This window comes from Brachyistius frenatus, unplaced genomic scaffold (assembly GCF_029030835.1).
Source record: "Brachyistius frenatus isolate BFR_SWC_R1_liver_20210118 unplaced genomic scaffold, ASM2903083v1 Contig_193, whole genome shotgun sequence".
In the NCBI taxonomy this organism is placed as follows: Eukaryota; Metazoa; Chordata; class Actinopteri; family Embiotocidae; genus Brachyistius; species Brachyistius frenatus.
Window position 1 is genome coordinate 436,086 of NW_027210792.1, and position 20,693 is coordinate 456,778.

Consider the following 20,693-nt stretch of genomic DNA (forward strand, 5'->3'; position numbering starts at 1 on the left):
CGCTAACGCGCTACAGACGAAGGTAGATGCAGCGTCTCGAAAGCGTGGAATAATTGCAGTTTTACGTTTGCGGAACGTCGCTTCGTGTTAGCCGCGCGGTTGCAAACGGTGTCTTATGAACGTGTGCGTGTTGTAGGGGGAAAAAACAAAACAACAACAACAAAAAAAACAGCAGGTTTTGGCGACGTTTGTTGGCTAACTTGGCTAAGCTACATTAGCATTGTGTTGTAACCGCCAGGAACAGCTGTTAGCATTTAGCATTTAGCTTCTACCTGAGCGCTCCAGGTGGTCGGTGGGACCAGCGGGAACGGAAGATGCTGCGGTTTACCGGGTTATTCTGCGCTACCGGCCGGGTTTGTTTGTCTCTCTGCCCTCTGAACGTCTTTGCCCGGTGAACTTTTTGAGCTTGAAACTCTCCGTTTGGGAGAGAAGTTGTTTGTTTGTGACCGCAGCAGCTCATCATCGCCGCAGACTGCCGCAGGACAGGAGTCAAGAGTTTCATTAAGACTTCTTTCTCGGACTCGAATCGCTTCTTCTGGCTAAACGGAGGCCGGTGAGAGTTTTATGAGCTTTCTTCAGCCGAAACTGTTCATGCATATTTCAGAGCTGTGTGGATTTCACGTCATGTTATTCTCCACATTTACTTCCTTAAATATTCACGCTTACTTGGCAGTTCGCAGCTGACCTCGGCCTCACCACGTCCAGACTTTTTGAACCGTGTTTCTTACAAGAATATATTTGCTGAAGACTTTTTTTTATTTTTTATTTTTTTTATGATCCAGCTGTTTTCAGCAAAAAAAACAAACAAAAACAACAAAAACAAAAGGTTTTGTTTTCCGTTGCAGGTGACCTGACGGCCTTTCTTTTTTTTTTCCTGTGAGCATCGGAGGGGTCTGAGTGAAGGCTGAAAGATGGTCTGATGGACCGCCGCTTCTTCCTGACCTTCCTCTTCTGCTCAGTGTTGTGGATCTTCTTCTGGGAAGTGCGCTGGAAGAAAGGAAAAGAGAGTCAGATTGAGGCATGGATCCAAGGACATAGACTCTCCCAATACAAGCACTTATTTGAAGGTCAGTGGATCACAGTCGGTGGTTCTGGAGTCAAGTTCAGTGATATGCACGAGGACAATTTGAGTTTGTATGTTTGATTCAGTAATTGCTTATTGCTTCAACCCTGAACCTTTTTTGTTGTTGTTGTTTTGAACACTGAACATTTAAAGCTGAAGGCACAGCACTAATTGTATTTATGGCTGTGCTGGGGCCATTACTCATTTCATTTTATTTGATTGCTGTTAGGAGCAAGGGGGATTTTTTTGTTTTGTTTTTGTTTTTTGATGTGCCGTTCATGTGTCATCCAGATGTGCAGACTCTGGAGGAACTGAGTCTGAGTGTACTGAGTCGTCTGGAAGAGGTGGTGAAGGAACAGCAGCACTGGAGGGAAATTGCAGACGCTCACATCCAGCTGCTGCGAGATTTTGCCTTCCAGGAGTGGCTTTGCTCCCAGAACCTGGAGCACTATTACAAAACGTAAGAAATGAAAGATCTTCAATTTAACAGATACACTAATCCGGCACGCATTGATGAGCAACGTTCCCCCTTTTTTTTTTTTTTTGGGAGGAACCGCTTACTTGTTGGCGTTTCATAAATGTCTTTTTTTCTTTCTTTTTGTTTTTTCCCCCGGCATGGTTTCATTTCTTTTTTTTATATCTTGAATTGGTTATGAGGTTATGTTTCGTGCTGCTTAACACAGGCTCTTTAGTTATGTCCACTTGAGGGCAGCCTCACCGTTCATGGTTAGCTGAGTTTGCTGACACTGAGCTGTGGAGGCTGCAGTCTTTCAGAGGGTCACTGCAGTAAAAAAAAAAAAAGTCTTCTAAGTGTGAGACCCTGTAGCATTGCAGATGTTTGTGTGTGTGTGTGTGTGTGTGTGTGTTGGGTGCTTTCGAACGTTACAAACAGAACAGACTATGATTAGTTTAGTTTTTGCCGCACCAAAACAATGATCGTTTTTGAGATAATTGAAATGTTCCTAAAGGTCACCAGTGTTTCAGAGATGCACAGCATTGGGTTTGAAATGAAGACTGTCTGAAACAGTATCACATTTCTCAAGGTCGTGACTGTCATGCTGTCAGTCCCGTCCTCCCTGTTTTCATCCACTGGACTTTAATTTCATTCCTCACATAATTTTGGCTGAGCTTTTCAAAAGTGACTAACCGCAGTGAAACCGAAGATGCTCTCCTTTATATACTATAATGAGGAAGTTCAAGTTGCAGACTTATGTCTGCCTCTCGTTACTTATTAGAGAACTAGAGTCATTGAGGGCGGGATGAGTGTGTAGCTGAATAAAATGCCACACGGTCTAACTTCTTCCTGGTGACACAACTGACAAGTTTATCTGATATGACAGGTTCCTTTCGGGCAAAGTTCCACATAAATGAGTGTTTGCTTTGTGGGCGGGTAGAGAAGCCGGTCTCGCTCGCTGAACAGTAACGGAAAAGTTCCAGGAAAAAAAGTAAAAGTAATTATTTAATTTGACCCTTCCTTTAAATCATCTTCTTTACGTACTTTTAATTGCAGACTGAAGACCTTGGGTTGTAGGAATCTGGATGATCTGTCTCAGTTTGACAGTCAGCTGCAGCTCTCTCTAGCTGCCTGGGGTTACTACTACGAAGACTACATAAGGTTATCCACCGGCGTCAAGATCCTCCAGACCTCCAGAGGCAGTCGGGGCCAGGACTACGAGATCCGGCTGGTGCACAGCCTCGCGCAGAGGCGTCTGAATGAGAAGTGGTCGTTTGGTGAGGCTCGCGTCATTAATGGCTGTAGAGGGTTGTAGTTTTTGGTTGCTTTCCACAGCTGCAAAGGATCAAGAGTCATTCAAGTACAAGACATAAACATGAGGTAGATTGTATTGTTGCTAAGTGTTTTCAAAGATGTTGTTATTACAAGAGTCACAGATCATTTGAATGTAGCTCAAGTGTTGTAGTGGAGAAGTTTGGTGTTGCTTCATGTCTCTGTCTCTCTCTCATAAAAACATTACCACTGAGGAGAAATGTACCGTAATCTAAAACAAATAAATGATATCACTAATTAGAGATTCTTCCCGATGGTCAACCATACCCTCCCTGCCAGCTGTTTTTATAATCAATTATTTGAGTCGTTTTAAAAATCCTTTGATTTCAGCTTCTTGAATGTGAATATTTTCTGGTTTCTTTAGTCCTCCATAATCTTAAACTGAATATCTTTTGGTTCATCATTGGGGCAAAACAGGGATTTTAAGCTGCAACTTGGGCTTCAGGAAACACTACTTGATATTTTTCACCATTTTCGGACATTTTAAAAACTAAAAAGCTGATTGATTAAGTAAAAAAAATGAACGTGTTCATGAATAACGAAAATAATTATTTTCAATTATTTGCAGCCCCATTATATTGTTTTTATTTTAATAATTTATTGTGATGTTTTCCACTTGTCTTTTCAGCGGGAGCTCTCATATTTGGCTGTACTGTGGCCCTGTGCTTCTTGATAAGGGACCTCATGTTTTACGTGATTGGTGAGTCCAGTGATCGCTGCTTGGATTTGGCTTGACTGTGTGACTGTTTAACTGAAGTGGTTTTACGTATGTATCAAACCTTATTGTTTGCTCTACATCTTCCAACCACTTTTGTTTTTTGTCTTTTCTTCTTGTGGTAGGTGGAATTACTGTTTCCATCATAGCGTTTGTCTTTACCATCAAGTTCCTCTGTGAGCTTGCAGCAAGAGTGGTCAGCTTTCTGCAGAATGAGGATCCAGGGCGACGCGGTGACCGCAGCATCTACGACTACGTCCGGGGAAACTACTTGGACCCACGTTCCTGCAAGGTGTCATGGGACTGGAAGGAACCACAGGAAGTGGGGCAGACTATGAGCTTCAGAGTGCAGGTGATGATGGATGGCTAAAAGTGTAGTGGATCTGTTGTTTCTTGTCCAGCTGACTTTCTGACAAGTGGCTTATGCATGGAGCAATAGTAACAATATTTGTTCAGTTATATAAATCGACTCGTCTGTTCTCTGGTCTCTTTTTTTTTTGCTTCTCAGCTGTTCTATAAGAACGGTCAGCCGTTCCCTGCCCATCGGCCCGTGGGACTGAGGGTCAACATCACCCACATTGAACTGGCCCTGGACATCCCTGTTACACAGGAGGTTCTGCAAGAACCTGAGTCCAATGTGGTCAAAGTGGCCTTCACGGTGCGCAAAGCCGGACGCTACGAGGTTGCTGTCAAGCTGGGTGGCCTCAATGTGGCCTACAGCCCTTATTACAAGATATTCCAGCCAGGTATGACTATAACTGATATGTAAACAACTTTCACCCTATGTACACTGTCATAACAAAGTCGTTACTTTGGTGGATTCTTTTTCTGTTCTCTTGCTCACTTCAGGTACGGTTGTTCCATCCAAAACTAAGATCGCCTACCATTTCTCCACTCTGGTGCTAACAAACGGCCAGCAGCACACTTTGCAAATAGAGCCCAGGGACGAGTACGGAAACCCGACCAGTAACTCCACATCTCTCACAGATGAAGCCAACTACAGCGTCCATGTGCACTCTGTAAGCCCCTTTTTCTGTCACCTATCATGCTGTCATCTGATTGTTCTTTTCTTGATTATGACTGTAGAAATGAAAACCAGCATTTCTTTACTGTAAAGCAGAACTGAGCTGGTGATTCATTTCACATTTCATGTTCTTCCAGCTAGGAACTGTGGATGATGACAGCCTGGAGGACTTCTACAGTAAGTCGGTTGCACTCAACAAGCAGCAGTGCCAGGTTCTGCTGAGACTGACCCTGAGGAAGACGGGCTGCTTCCGGGCCCGCATCTCCTACAAGGATCAGCCGCTCAGCAACGGCGAATTTGACATAATTGTTCTCAGTGGTGAGCAGCCTTCAAATGCTAAAGAAAAAAAAAACAGTACTCCAAAGAAAATGGCCTGGAAGTGCAGTTTACCTTTCGGTATACTTGGCTTGTCTTCTCAAAGTCTAAAACTCGTATTTTCACTGCATTTTTTTTCAGAGAATGAAAAGGCCTGTGTGGAGAAGAATGTGTCCACTCCAGGCATCAGCATCTACTTCGAGGCATACCTTTACAGCAGTGGGAACTACAGCAGTTCATCGTGGCAGTTACCAGCCTCCTCTTTGCTGACTCCCCAGAGGAGGCCTTCCATGGGAGAGGAGGAGGATGAGCATGACTCTCCTGTGGAGGGACAACCGGAGAAGGTCAAGAAACCAAAAAAGGTCTACTGCTACATATCGCCAAAGGTCAGTGACTGGCATGTATAATGGTTAGGTGTTAGTGGTTTAATATGTTTGTGAATATATGTAGTTAAGATCTGTTGTGAGGGAATAACTAATGTACGACGGCACTGACTTGGACTCTTGTTGAACAGCAACTATCCGTGAAGGAATTCTATCTGAAAATTATTCCATGGCGCCTTTTCACCTTTCGAGTGTGTCCAGGAACGAAGGTAAAGCACAGCAGATGTCTGAGAAATCCCGGAGAAGGAGTCACTTCGACTTAATCTCACAGCTCGTCGTCATCTCTCTTTTTCAGTTTACCTATTATGGTCCTGACCCGGTTCACAAGTACCTAACTCTAGTGGTAGATGATGGGATACAGCCTCCTGTGGAGCTCAGCTGCAAAGATAGGAACATCATGGCTGCCACCTTCATCCGCTTCCTGCACAAGAACATCGGTTTGTTTTCGTCTATTTAGGTTCCTTTTGACCTTTAAGTTACACTCAGTAAATGTGTTTTTTTGTGGAGCAGTAATTTGATGACATTGTCTTCAGGTGGATCTGAAACCTTCCAAGACAAGGTGAACTTCTTTCAACGTGAACTCAGGCACATCCATTCCAAGAGACCTCGCACCAAGACCTGCCTCAAAATCACTCGACACGCCATCCTAGATTCTGTGAGTGCTGCTGACTTGCTGTGTTGTAAAGCTGTTTCATGAGATGCTCGTTAGGAATATTCGGCGTGTAATCTTACCAATGATGTGACCCGTGTGATGACGTTGACTCTCTCATTGTTCAGTCGCTCAAAGCTACAAGGAACTTCTCCGTGTCCGACTGGAGTAAGAACTTTGAGGTCGTGTTTCAGGACGAGGAAGGTAAACGAAACATCTCAGTATAACTGTGTGAACTTGTGGATGAGTTTGTAATAAGTTAAAAAAAAAAATATATATATATTTTCGGGGGCCAGACAACTAAAATCTTTGTCACGTCTCTGCAGCTCTGGACTGGGGGGGGCCTCGCCGGGAGTGGTTTGAGCTCACCTGTAAGACCCTCTTTGATACCTCCAACCAGTTGTTCACCCGCTTCAGCGACAACAACCAGGGACTTGTGAGTTCATCGTTTTTTAACCACTTCCACATTCAATGCTTACTGGTTCTCTTGAAGCTTAAAAAACTAAAGAGCTTCCTTCATTTTCCAGGTGCACCCAAATGCCGACAGGCCGCCCCACTTGCGTCTAAAGATGTACGAGTTTGCGGGTCGCATCGTGGGGAAGTGCCTGTACGAGTCGGCTCTGGGTGGAGCGTACAAACAGCTGGTGCGAGCTCGCTTTACACGTTCCTTCTTGGCCCAGATCATTGGCCTCAGGATGAACTACAAGGTATGAAACACAACACATTCCCACAGAAGAGACGTTTCTCTCGGAAGTTGGAAGGTCCTGTTTTCATTGTTTATCCTCCGGTGTCAGCTGGTCTATCTCATCACTTTAACATTCGTCACACGGCCAAAAAAACCTCATTTGTTCCTTGGCCTTATTTATGTCACGGAAAATTAGCCCAAGTGTTTTGCTGTTTATCCAACTTACTAAGATTTCAAAGCTGAAAACTGAAGCCCACCCAGTCCTCTTTTGTGTCCCTCCCTTTGACAAGATGAAATGCCGTGTTTATTTGAAAACGTCATTTCCCTGTGTTTTGGTTTTATTTTCCACACGCAGTACTTTGAGACGGACGACCAGGAGTTCTACAAAACTAAAGTCTGCTTCATCTTAAACAATGACGTGAGTGAAATGGACCTGGTGTTTGCCGAGGAGAAGTACAGCAAGTCCGGACAGCTGGAGAAGGTGAGGCAACACTTTGGAAAGGAACCTCCCCTTTTTATCCCTGATGTCATTTCACAGCAGATAGGAGCAATAAACCAAACAAAACAAACCATATTGCTTGTTTGGCAAGAATCTCATTTTTCTTATAAGAGCGGGAGTGGTGAGTTTATATTAACGTGGACGATTAGTATTTGACATCCACTGCGCTTTTTAAACTTTGTTGTTCCGTTATAAAATTCTGCGCAATAGCTGGCTGTGTAACTCCTCAACCTCCTTTTTTAATTTTTTTTTTAAATTACATAAATATGTTACTGCATCAAACTGCTTTTTAAACATTTAAATTCTTAAATATTTATAAATCAGCAGGCAGATGAGTGACATCCAAACACACATTGAAGACAGTTTCTTAACTTTGAAATGTACTAACCCTGTCTCTGTGTCTTGTCATTTTTGGAGACCCTGTTCCACATCGTGTTCTCTGACATTCATATCGTGGCTCGTGCTCTTCTGCAGGTGGTGGAGTTGATATCAGGAGGAGCTCAGATCGCTGTGAACAATGAAAACAAGATGCATTACCTGAACCTGCTGGCCCAGTACAGACTGGCCAGCCAGGTGAGAGATGAGGTGGAACACTTCCTCAAAGGTAAGGAAACTCGCACAGCTGCAGACTGCCTTTTATTTTACCCCTTTTTTTTTTTTTGCCATTTCCTGTCATTTGAGATCTCCGGTAATGTGCACGTAATTAGTGTAATTTCCTGATCAATTGCAGGTTTGAATGAACTGGTTCCAGAAAACCTGCTAGCCATATTCGATGAGAATGAGTTGGAGGTACGTGTGAAGCCCGTAATAAAATCCTGTCGGATCTTTAAAAACACCTCTGGGTAACTGTGCTTTTCTTTTCATCTCTTCAGCTGTTGATGTGCGGCACCGGTGATATAAACGTGCAGGACTTCAAAGCTCACGCTGTGATTGTCGGCGGTTCCTGGCACTTCAGAGAGAAAGTGTGTCCTGATATTTTCTGTCTTTACCTTTTCTCCCAGCAGCAGGAGGCTGATGGAAATGTTGTTGTACCCACAGGTGATGAAGTGGTTCTGGGCAGTGGTGTCCAGCTTCACCCAGGAAGAGCTGGCCCGTCTGCTGCAGTTCACCACCGGCTCGTCTCAGCTTCCTCCCGGCGGATTCAACACTCTTTGCCCCTCCTTTCAGATCATCGCTGCCCCCACACACAGCACTTTGCCCACTGCACACACCTGGTGAGCAGAGGAGCACATGTGTTTAATTAAGCTTGTGTTACTCTATCCTTTTCTTATTGTCGATGAATCCTGTGAGTTGACCAAAAGAAGCTGTGTGTTAGTTGGTCTTTGTACTTTTTGATTTGTTAACTTTGTCTGTGGCTCTCCAGCCTGTCTACTGAAGAAAAACAGCTCGCACAGTTTACATTTATAAAAATATCAGTCAAACGGTGGGAAATTCGACATTTTCAAGCAACACCTTCAGTGTCATATTTATGGCCGTAGCAGGATGGTATATAAAAGTATAAGTATGTAAAATAAACTTGTGTGTGTGTGTGTGTGTGTGTGTGTGTGTGTGTGTGTGTGTGTGTGTGTGTGTGTGTGTGTGTGTGTGTGTGTGTGTGTGTGTGTGTGTTCATAAAGGAACATGTCAGTGCAGCATTGTGGCTCACTAATGTGTTTTTAATCAACTGTGGATCCGTGTGGCAGAAAAGAATCTGCCATATCATGTTAGGAACTACTTACAGTAAAGTCATTGTTGGTTCTTTCATCTGATTTCCCAGCAACAGAAGAAAATTGAATATTTTTCTTTTTCGATCTGCAGATGTTTAGATGGCCTGCAGCATTTTGCGGTCCCTCCAGGAAATTATGATCGAGCAAATTCGACAATATTTACGGGAGATTTTAATTTTCCAAAATTCCTGCTTACTTAATAGAAACTCTGCTGAAGGCATTGTGGCACACAGTAAGCTTTTCCGAACAAAATATGCTGTATCAACAACAGTAACTCCTTATTTACAAGTCTTTTAAACCTCTGCTCTCATCATCAAAACAACTAGAAAAAAAGAAAACAAAGATATTTCCAGCTATTTCTGTGATGTGCACGATGGCCATCATAGGACATCATTATATATGAATTTTTCCCTATTTAGGTAGTTATTAAAACCCCACAAAAAACTATATATTTTTCCTTAACTGAGTTTTTGTCAATTCCCACCATGTTACCCCCCTCCCAAAAAAAAAAAAAAAAAAAAAAATCACAGAACTTCACAAATTGCATTGAACCCGCCGGAGATCACTTCAAAACTGCTGCAGAGTCGAGCAGCAGTCATATAAAAAAAAAAAAAAAACCCACCAAAAAAAGTTAAATTGTCTCGGGACAGATTTTGTCTGAATATTTGAATGCTTTATCTACATATGACCCGAGTCTGTGGTTCTTCTCTGTATAGTTTTAACCAGCTGTGCCTCCCTACCTACGACTCCTACGAGGAGCTGCACAAGATGCTGAAGTTGGCCATCAGTGAGGGCAGCGAGGGCTTCGGCATGCTCTGACTCCGCCATCACCGGCGCCGTGGTTCCACTCGTACGAGGGGCGAGCAGCGCCGCTCCACTGCCCTGGTTCCCTGCATTCATCGGCATCTACCAGTTGGACTTCTCGACAGAGAAAACTCCCAGACGCCCTATAAATACTCTCTCAGGATAAGAGAGCGTTTCAGGAAGTCCCAGAAGGCTGTGCTGAACCTGGGACTCAATCATATGAACTCCAATGATACTGTATGTACAGGAAATATCTCACTTTTGTTTAAGGAAAAAAAAAAAAAAAAAAAAGGAACTGGAATCTGCTGAAAGTAAGGTTTGGTCTACTTTTATTTCTTATTGCTAAGGGTTGCTTAGTTTTATATGTTTGAGAGAGAACTGATGTTAGAGCAAAACTGTATAACTGATTTTTTTTTTGCATTTTGCAAACTGAGGAACACTTAAGTGCAACAGCAGCCTACACGTGATGTGGGTGACACGTACATCTACGGCACTTTGGCCTTAATCGATCAGGGACTGATGCGTGTATGTAAATATATAATATCACTGTTTTATTTCAAACCCTGTACATAGTAGTGTGCATACATAGGTTTTCATGTCATTACTTTTTGAATTGACATCGGAGAAGGGATTTCTTTATTCTTGCACGTTGGGTTTGAGCGTTAATATAATATTTACAAGGTTGTTTTTTTCTTTTCTGTTTGACATGAAGGAGGTTTTAAAAGAAGCCAAGTGGATTTCTATTGTTTCTATATGGTTTTTTAACTTATTGTGTCTTGGAACAGTATTTGTGTTGACCCATACTGCTGGAAATAGGTTTCTCTGGAGTGGTAAATGTCTTCATTATGTTTTTTAACCTGCCTTATCCATGCCCTTTGCCTCTGATCGTATGCAGAGAGGTGAGAGGAACGTAGTCGACAGTAATAGGTAATACTTATAATAGTGTGTTTCTGTTAGTACATGCAGGGGGTCTCTGGATGTGAGTGTTGGTTGGACGGCCCACGTATAACAAACATGTTGTTATATATGCTGTATGCTTTTTACTTTCTCATTTACAGCCTTTTATAGGTTTACCTCAGAATCTCCTTTTGCCACTTATGTATCCTCTGACACGTGTATGTACGTATGTTTTCACACACACGCGTGTGGTAAAACATTTGCATACAGTTTGCTCATGGTTGCCTCCTTCCAGCCCCGACCACCCTGCAACCTTTAGCCATATACTCCCTCGTCCTCTGTCGTCTGAAGCAAAGCATTGTATGGCGGGAGAATGCGCTCCGTGTGTTTTTCATGATATTATTGTACCACTATTTATTTTTAATGCTGTTAATGTTGTCGGTATCCTGAGCCAACACATTTTTTTCGTTCATAATTTTGTAGTAATTCCTTCGCTGTTCCCGAGTTTACATGATCATTAGGCACGTTAATAGCGTGTGCTGCCAGTCGGAGTGTTTGACCAGCATTTAGAAAAAGTTACGTTTCAGACTGAAAGCAGAAAGAAAATGTTCATAGTGATTTTTCTCAGTCATATTTGTGATTTGAATCCTCACGGAGCACTCTGAATGCAGCTTCACTCCAACATCTCGCTATCGGCGGGAAACGTTTGACTTCGGGCCACTTAGAGATTTAACTTATCGAATGGCAAAGACGTCCCACTTTGACAGCAGGTCTTACAGGCTGGAATTAATCACATGGGCGCCGATATAGTGTCTCAGCTTTGACTGCGTTACGTACTTTATAAGAAGGGTTATGGATTTGTGTTTGGGTTGTGCAATGTTCAACATTGAAAATGCTATAAGTGCTAATGAAGATATTTCATTGAAGGGTGTGTTTTCAGCGCCAAGACCAATGCCGAGATCATATTTATCAGACACTAAGGTAGTTTAAGCATTACATGTGTGACGTGACCATTCTTAAGAAATGTGAAGGAGGTCTGTCCCGTAGTTTTATGTTGCTGCTTGATGTTTGGCTTCTCATGAGCATCTACTACTGTGTTTTATGCTTGGATGAGTTCTGGGTTAGATGACCCCAGGGTGACTTTTACCAATGTAGATATTGTGAAATATTTGCCTCTGACTTTGAAGACGGGAGAGTTTTTTTTTGTTTTTGTTTTTTTTTAATGGCAAGCCTCTGCTGAACAATGTTTGAGATTCTCTGGACTGCAGGTCCTTTGTTTAGGGGAATAAAAAATGATGGGAAAAAAAAGTTATTTCAATTTCTGGGCATCATATTTGGATTGTGTTAAGCAGTGGGATCAAACATCCTTTTTACAGCTGGATTTAGACTCAAACTGCGGTCCAGTATTCTTGGTAATTTTCACACCAAAATAGTGAAGGTGTTGACGACATAACGAATCTCTTGAACACTGCATTACTGAAAATGTTCTCACTGCATGACACGAAGTATTCGGGTTGTATTCGGGTTGTCGGCATGAAAATATCAATGTGACACAAAATGTGGCACAAAAAGACCACAAGTCCTACTTGATAAACTACATCAAGTTCATTTACAAATTTGGGACAGAGGTAGCAGTTGGTGCAATGATGGCAGAAATCTGACTTCTTGTAGAACCAGATGAGAAAATAAAAAAAAAAAAAAAAAAACATTTCTTGGCTAGATTAGTGCCTGTTTCAGACACAAGGTGGCACTGGCTCTCCATGTGACGCCGTGAGCGGAGGATACGTGCCTCTTCTTCTGTCTTCCCCTGGGACAGCTTAGCAGCAGTAAATGATGAGGGGCTTTCCTGTCTTCAGCTGACCCTCCACACTTTAAGTCTTTGAAAGAGCAAGCAGGCCAGATTGAATCCCCCTCCATTACGGGCACTTCTCATTTTCCCCAACACACTCACACATACCTCATGAACACAGGAAAATAAACAAAATTCATTCAAACCTGCTGGTTTCACATCAGCTGGAGGCTTAATGAAGTCAGTCTATTGAGATCTCTGCTGTGTATGGAATGTGATAATAACCTAACTGCTGAAAGTGAAAATGGAAAACAAGGGCTCCCTACCCTTTTAACATATGGAGACTGGGGCAGATCTGACAGCCGTATCGGTATGCGATGGAGCTACACTCCTGCATGACTATGCTTGCTTCCTGAGTCAGTCTCATACTGAACTCCAGTAAAAATTCATTTTCAAGTCATTAATTGCGTCGCCTGAAGGCTGTGGACACGAGGCCTCACGGCCCTCCGCACTACAACTACACCCACATGTTCCTGGCGTGCCTCCTCACTGTAGTCTGAACACTATCAGGAGCTGGCGGAAAGGCATCTTGAAGTACTTGGAGGAAGGGGTCCAGTTATTTGGTCTTGGCATGCACCTGTGAATTTGCATAATGGTCTAACTCAAATTTCCCCCAGGAATGCTCGCTAAAGAGGGACCACAAATCAGAAAGTCATCCTCTGGCACTTACCGGGAGTAATGTACCACATTGGAACGGTCCTCCTTCCCCAGAGAACCTGTGGGAGATCACTCAACAACAATACCGTGCATTTTTATAAATCCATCTGATGATACAAATTCCCTGGGAAAACATGTTTCCCTGACAAATTTTCCATGTACTATTCCATAAACAACTCCAGACCTGACTGCAGCTTTTTTTTTGTGTGGTTTTTTTTAGGTGGTGGTGGTGGTGGTGGTGGTGGGGGGGTGGTCAGGGTTGCCAAGTTCCTGGGGGAGTCAATTTATGGGTGGTTCTCCTCCTCAACCAAAGAATTTGCATGATCAAAAATGCGGTGCCTCATTTCCCACATGTGAGTCAGACACGTGGCCTCCGAGGACACGTCCATCAGTCTCTCTGATCAAAGGCAATTGTCCGCAGACGGTGATCCTCACTTGTGCATCTTGAGAACATGACCACCCTCCCTCCTTCCTGCTACACAGCCGTGGGGTTGTCTGCTTCCCATTCCAACATGCAGGTCCTCATTACCTGATTGGATGCCGCTGATTAACTGCCAACTGGATTGGCTGCAGGTATTTATCATCTGCGATGATTGGGCCAGTCTAGAGGCCAATCTTAATCAGGGCTGCTGAACGACAGACGGGGGAGTACGGCTCCAGCAGCAGGCCTGGACCGAGGTTCTCCTCAGGAAGTTTACTGTAAAGCACGGTGACTTCATGTTACATGCAAAAGGTTGCTCAGGCCCTGAGTCCAAACACTGGCAAACATCAGGTCTCTGTGTGAGCACACATGCAAAGACCTCCTCCAGGAAAAGCAGAGCATGAAAGAAGAGCTCCCTCTCTGCTTCCACGATGGCTGACCACTAAAGTGACTTTGACGGTTTGGCTTTTTGGGGGAATTTCTGCCTCAGTTGTGTCTTCTCCAGTTGAACTATCGGGCTCTTGACTGGCTCTCTTTATGGCTGGTGACAGCGTTGTTCTGCAATTGACGTTGCAGAGGATTATGGGGAAAACAGTTGTTAGAAATGCACATCAATGTGATGACAATGGTCTGGCACCTAAGTGCAGCACAGGAATGTATGGATGGGATACTGCTGCTGATTAAAGACATTTTCTTCCCCTGTTCTCTTGATATTTCACAGATTCTCCGTTGCTCCTATCCATTCTCTGTGATATAGGTGCTGAGACCGGTTCTCAACACCCGGGCTGGGGTGCTGCAGGTCCACGCTGAATAGCACGTATGAGCGGCTGCACGGACATGAAAAGGAATCATTGAAACGGGACCGCCGACACATGTTTTGTTTTGAAAATATAAACGTCCATGCGTGCAGCTGAGGTCAGACACAAGCAGAAGCTTACAGCCGCAAGCGGTCTTGGAAAAACTGCTAGTGCGGAGATTAAGGGTCCCCCAGCTGATGGCTGTCTGTGTTATATATGATGTTGGGAGGGAGGCTATTGATTCACAGGGTTGGTTGTCCTGCTGGGATGTGCAGCTGTATTATATTCAGCATGTTGGGAAACATTTCAGTCCTTATATTTCCTCTGTAAAGACAGGGCCCCTCATGTAGATTGTCCAACTGATAGACATACAGCCCATGCTGCGCCGCCCTTATTGTCAGTACGGTTGTCACTGTAGCATGTATGTATAAACTGTGAAGTGAGCTTCATCCTGGTGTCTGAAGTGCAGCAACAGTCAACACAGAGAAACTGCTATTAGCCTCTGGTCAAGTCTGTCATTGGATCATTTTGATCCAGAGTGAAATTCCTCAACAGCTACTGGATGGACCGCCAAGACATTTTGTACAGACATTCATCATCCCCTGAGAAAGAATCTTACTGACTTTGATAATCCCTTGACTTTTCCTCTCATAACACCAATATGTTTTTTTGTTTGTCAGTGAAATGTCTTGACAGATGCTGGACTGATAGACCTCAGGCTAATGTTGAAACTATCGGAGCAGCCATTGGCTACCAAAACTCTACCACCACTGCAACTATATTGAGTAAAAAAAAAAAAAAAGCTTGACTTTTAGCCGACATCACACTAACCCTCCGGCCTTTAGAGTGGCTGAGCAAATGTTAATGAGAAGAGGTTTTCCAGACCATAATCACAGTGACGAAGAATGAAGCTGTGAGCTGTAGAGCGAGGCTATTTTTTACGGTGCCCAGAGGCTGATTCCTGATTACTTTGAGAGTTGTCACGTACCATCCCCTGCACAGTTTCTACTATTTCAGCATCTACCAAAGTTAGTTGGCACCAAATACATTGTACATAAAGCCAATTAAGACATGCACAGTTCCTGCAGGGTAAAGACGACTGACGTTTCCTCTAATGTTCACCATCCGATACACTTATCATCTAATACCATCACTGGGTCAGAATTTCACGTTTCAATTTGATATATCACATAACACCACAAGAACAAGTTAGCACATATAGTTCAAGCACAGCTTCACAGAGTCGCTCCTCTGACTCTGAACTCGTTCACTCTTTCTGTCTGCCGCCTCACAAACTTCCCCGTGTCAAATTGTCCCTTTAACTGTACATGCATGTAAAATGCTTCGTACGATTCCTGAAGAACATGACTGTTTATGACACATTCTTCCAGCGTGATGAAAAGCTTTACAGTTCTGGTTTACGGTCACACGGTCAGGATCAACGTCATTAATCCTGACTCCCACAGTTTTACAGATAGAAATATGAAATATGCCAAAGTCGAGTTGGCAATGAAAAATAATAATAATAAGCCTGGCGTTGGCTTTCTTTCTAACCACAGTCAGTAAAAGCTCCAGGGCCACTGGGTTGGTCCTGAACATCCTGAGTAACTCCTCACTAAGTCAGATCCTCTCTGCAGGCCAATCCTGTCATTTTTGTCCATACAGCGACACGGACTGAGTCAGGAGGCCGTTTTTGAGGCTCCATGTATTAATACACAAGTTGTTCATTTGTAAATTATTACGAATACTTAGCAAAGACTTCCATTTGAGGAGTAGATGACAATATGTATAATCATACTACAGAGCCTTAAATGTATTGAGATTCATAAAATGTAAAGAATTAATTCAAACGCTTTGTTTTTTTGGAAATCCAATTTAAACCATAGTTTCTGAAGCCTGATGTCCTGCTCCTCATACAGTGGTTGAATTTAGAGTATCCCAGCACCAGTCGCACCAGGTGGTTTGAGTCAAAATTCAACCGTTTTAGTCATCTTTTGAGGTAGAAGTCATTGAAAAGTTTTTCCAACTCATGGGGGAATTCCTTCAGTCATACTTTCTCCACTTAGAAGGATGAGCTTTTAATTGGCTTTCACTAACCACAGCGGTGCAACTACAACAATAGTAGGCACATCTGGCCGGCACATGTGCCGTCTTTTTTTGTGTACACATCAGCAACGTCCAGCTCACAGTGTGTTTACAGTTCAGAGCCACATATCACCTTCACCTCGGTGCTGTGAAGTCAAATGTGTTGAGAGAAAAACAGTTTGACAGGAGCATCAAAGACAGGATGTTAAAAAGGAGCCAAATAAGGATTTTTCATTGGCACACGTTCAGCTCGACTCGGGGATGCCAGCGAGTGTGAGAATCTCGGCTGGCACCACACGCCACTCTACATACTGTTAAAGTGACTCCAGGGGGAACTGGCAGCAGCCGGTGAGTTAGAGATGTGGATGAAAGAGAAGAGATGTACAGCGCACCTGCTGGAAACTGCTGATTGAGGGGAAGCGTGTTCCTGTCTGCTGTGGTTATCTGCCAAGTCGTTCCGGACGGAGATGGCCAGCACTGTCGGGACCACCCTGGTAAGAGAGGGGAACAGGGTGAGGCTCTGTTCGGACTGACAGAAAGATTGACTGCATCCTATCAGCTGCTGCTTCCCAAACGTGCCCAGCTCCCAGTTTAGATAATGGCAGGCTGCCGTCTTACCCCTTTGAAAAAGAGACCGCATGTTTTCAGCCTGATTTCATTTCAGCTATGTTCTCGTGAATAGCAGATTCACATGACTCTTCCTGACAGTCCCTGCTGCACGTGGATGTGGATGTTGATGTAATCATGGTGAATAAATGACACAACAGGACATTTTTCACACTTTTTATGAAGTTATAATCAGCTTCCATGTGCCAGACATCCTGAAGAGGATATGATGTAACTCGTCCAGGCTCTCTGCTGTGTGTGATGGTGTAGTGGATCATGGCAGGAGTCTCTTCCTGTTTAAGGGTGTCAGCACCTTATGGGATGATGAGGATACCATCCAGGACATCTGGTGACATTAAAGGTCAAAAACGATTGAGGACGATAAAGAGAGGCCACAGACACGGCAGCAGGTGTTTGCTTTTCTCCGGGTGTGAGCCATGCGAGGAGTTGCCTGTGTATTTTTCTTTTAATGGTAATCGGTTGAAACAAAGCACCATAGAGGAGCCCCCCCATCAAGGGTCACCACACTGCTGTACCAAGAATATCAGGGAGAAACATGCAAACAAATCTGGATTTTAAAGACCTTCTGCTGGACACGCAACGGTTTCACACATTTGTTTTGAAAGGAAAAAAGAGCTATTTGTGTTTTCAATAAAAGCAAAAGAAATTCGTCAGGCTCTTTAAAGGTCATTTCTCAAACATGAGAGCAAGGAGATGCCGACAAAACAAAAAACTTCTGGTTTACAATTTACAAGAGAAACATCAAAGTGAAATGAACAGAACAAAATGCTAACAGGGGAAAGGTCCTGCGAAAGGGGAGGGGCTTGTTACTGGGGAATTACTGCCTGAGGTGAGTCAAAGAAAATACATACCTACTCTGATTGACAAAGCAGAGAGACGCTGACATGCAATTTGTTTGCTTTGTTTGGACAAAGAAGAAGAAGATGGATAAAGGCCCACCGGTGACACCGTGAGCCCCTTTGAACGCACAAAAAAATACTTGATATCCATTGTTTTCTCAGCCATTAAACTGTCATCAAACTCAGTCCGACAGTCTGTTAAGACGTTGCGTTTCACCTCTGTCTTTGTTTCTTTCCCAGCATCAATCCTGCCAATTAGTCAACATATTTCACGGACCTGATGGAATCCCCCCGACTTCTGAAGCCGGCCTTTCCAAACCGCCGTCATCGTTTCAAAGCCCTTCGCATGATGAGCCAGCTGCTCCACAAGGACATGCAAATATGGCCAGATATACAACTTTGTCCGTGGACTGCGGTTCACATATTTTCCATCCAATGAATTAATCTGTGATCTTGTTGCAGTCATTAAGAGAATGCAAAGAGCAGGATTTTTGTGGCAAAGTAAACATTACATCAAGAAAGAATTTGCCCTGAGAGCCTTCTCCAAGGAGATTCTGCATGGAAATAAATTTCCAAGTAACTACAGCGTGTAACACTTTTCAGTCACAAGTCACAGACACCCTGTATTTATTACAGCATAAACATGAAAAAAAACCTTCCATTTTCTTACTTCAGCTAAGAACGAAAATGACATAATAAAGGCTGTTATGCAACTAAAGAAGGTTCTGGGTGTTTGCAACAAAGAGATTGAGCTATTTTCTGTTTAACTTTGTGATTAACAGCCCCCAGGTTGCCTCCAGATGTGACTTGGCCTCAAACACACATCGAGTACATTTCTTGATCAATTCACCAATAAAAAAATGACCCAACACGACACTATCCATCATCTCAAGGGATGACGCAGTGATCTAATAAGTAGATCCGACTCCTTGCTGCAAACATGGAATCATTCTTTATGCTAAATGGCGGACAGATGCTTGGCCCTCTGCAAGCAATCACAGCCAATGATTACCAAACTTCCCTTAAGATAAAAACCATAAAGTGGTGGGGAACGGTAGTAGGGCTAATATGAACTTGACCATCACAGCCTCTAATATCAGCCAGGCCTTTTGAACATCACTGACTGGGTCGGTCTTTGTTGTTTCGCTAGAACAGCAGAGAATCTGGTTATTTTCAGACGGCGGCTTAAAATATTCTGGATCATACAAGACAACAAACAGAGAGTGGTTTGTTTGTGAATATAAACTGCACCCTTCCTCTTCCCCTATTATGAAATCCCCTGCAGAATTTCCAAACATAAAACCTAGTACAGAACAAAATGTGCAAGATTTTAAGCCAAATTTTGCTCGAAAATTTATGTAAACATCCCACACAGAAAGGACTTATAACAACCCCAGACATGCAAGTCTTAATATACAAGCCCCGTGATTGATGCCTCTGGGTTATCTTATCGCCGGTTAAGTAGAAACAGTTGAAGGAAAGTTTAAGGACTTAATTGTTTTGTGAACAGCTCTCAATGATTGTCATGGCTGTCATCATGTATTTTTCTGCACTGTCATCCTGTTTTTATTCATTTAGTAATTACCTCTTCCTTGGATAAACACGGGCACGGGCTGTGCCAAGATAATCCACGGAGAAAGCAGGCTGGGTGCTCACTCAGCAGGAACAACACTGGAACCATTATCATACAGTCAAAGACGGAGTGATTAAGTACACCCTTGATATACTCTTGCGTAATCATCGAGCCGTATATTACTGGTGTCCTGCATCTCAACATTCAGCCAGTTAGCTTAGCTTAGCATGACTGGAGACAAATAGGGGAGAGCATCAAGCCTTTGTTGATTAGGATCAAAAGAGATAAAACATGTTCATTTGTGAGCTTTAGGGGGTTGGTAGGTGGATTTTGTACCAGTTTGCACAGATGTACTGTTGTACTGGACATTCAAGAAAAAGGTCTTGATTTTCTCATCACACTTTTGGCAAAATCATTTTATTTTTTGAGATTTAACATTTAACAGGCTGTGATCAATTATTAATTGTATTAATTATTAATATTTTGCTAACGCTTTTTACTACTATACATTTACTTCGGTCAAATCTTAATTGCAGGTCCTTTTACTTGTAATGCAGTATTTTTAAATATTAATATTGCTGCTTTTATGTGCGCAACAGAGCTGAATACTTCTTCCACCACTGATGAGAAAATAAGAGCCTGAACCGCCTCGTTTAGTTGCTGCTTTGACCTGCTGGATAATAAATTAGGGGAAGTAAATGAAGACCTTTCACTTTCCTTGGTGCCCTCGGGCAAGGCATGTAGGCCTCACCCTGACAATCTGTCTGAGCTGGCGTGAGTTTGAAGCATGTACTACACATGCTCAGTTAACTTTCACTTGATAAATAAAGGTTGAAGTAAACATTGCTTCACCCTCCTCTGTTTCAGTTCAGTCGGACGTATCCAACAGTCCGCTGACAAACTATCTGATACATGCCACACCCTTTCCTCCCGGGCCGGAGGGTCAATTCTGTACAGTAGGTGACCATTGGGTCATGTACTTAGATGCGTTGCTCATGATGCCATGCGAAGTCATGAGGATCAGCAGGATAAGTAAACTCACCTCTTCTGGCACTTGAGCCCTTTTAGCAGCATGTCTGTCTGCGGGCTTATTAAAACTTGGCTCCCGAATGAACATTCGCCCTTGAAGCCTGCTGAGTGCTTAGTGCTGCTCAGGAGACGGGGCTCTGGACACACGGGGCCTCTCTTCCTGCTCCCTACGGAGTACTCGGTATAAAAGTCAGCTGTACCGGCGGGCCGGGGTAAAGTCATATGAATACTTTTACATTACAGTGAGCTGGAATGTTAACAAAAGACCGTCCACAGAATCAATTCTGTAC

General features: G+C 43.3%; 1 protein-coding gene across 2 annotated transcripts; it reads left to right on the forward strand.

Moving 5' to 3' along the window:
* Positions 1-2: 2 nt before the first annotated feature.
* On the forward strand, positions 3-11,827 carry arel1 (apoptosis resistant E3 ubiquitin protein ligase 1). 2 transcript variants are annotated; one of them, XM_069718524.1, is made up of 22 exons: positions 3-553; positions 846-1,067; positions 1,355-1,523; positions 2,574-2,794; positions 3,478-3,549; positions 3,690-3,916; positions 4,073-4,310; positions 4,414-4,583; positions 4,726-4,906; positions 5,045-5,289; positions 5,418-5,495; positions 5,582-5,723; positions 5,820-5,941; positions 6,064-6,139; positions 6,262-6,371; positions 6,463-6,642; positions 6,976-7,101; positions 7,594-7,723; positions 7,850-7,908; positions 7,992-8,081; positions 8,158-8,333; positions 9,542-11,827. In XM_069718524.1, the coding sequence occupies exons 2-22, from the start codon at positions 920-922 to the stop codon at positions 9,642-9,644; spliced, it is 3,063 nt and encodes a 1,020-aa protein (XP_069574625.1). In that variant the 5' UTR covers positions 3-553; positions 846-919; the 3' UTR covers positions 9,645-11,827. The 2 variants fall into 2 exon arrangements, with proteins under 2 accessions (XP_069574625.1, XP_069574626.1); XM_069718525.1 differs by lacking the exons at positions 3-553; positions 846-1,067; positions 1,355-1,523; positions 2,574-2,794 and adding an exon at positions 2,822-2,897.
* Positions 11,828-20,693: the final 8,866 nt, after the last annotated feature.

Coding starts and splice junctions, on each gene's coding strand:
- arel1 (XM_069718524.1), top strand. CDS start 920: ATGGACCGCCGCTTCTTCCTGACCTTCCTCTTCTGCTCAGTGTTGTGG. Junction 6,140..6,261: donor CGTGTTTCAGGACGAGGAAG/GTAAACGAAACA, acceptor ACGTCTCTGCAG/CTCTGGACTGGGGGGGGCCT. Junction 8,082..8,157: donor CCTGGCACTTCAGAGAGAAA/GTGTGTCCTGAT, acceptor TTGTACCCACAG/GTGATGAAGTGGTTCTGGGC.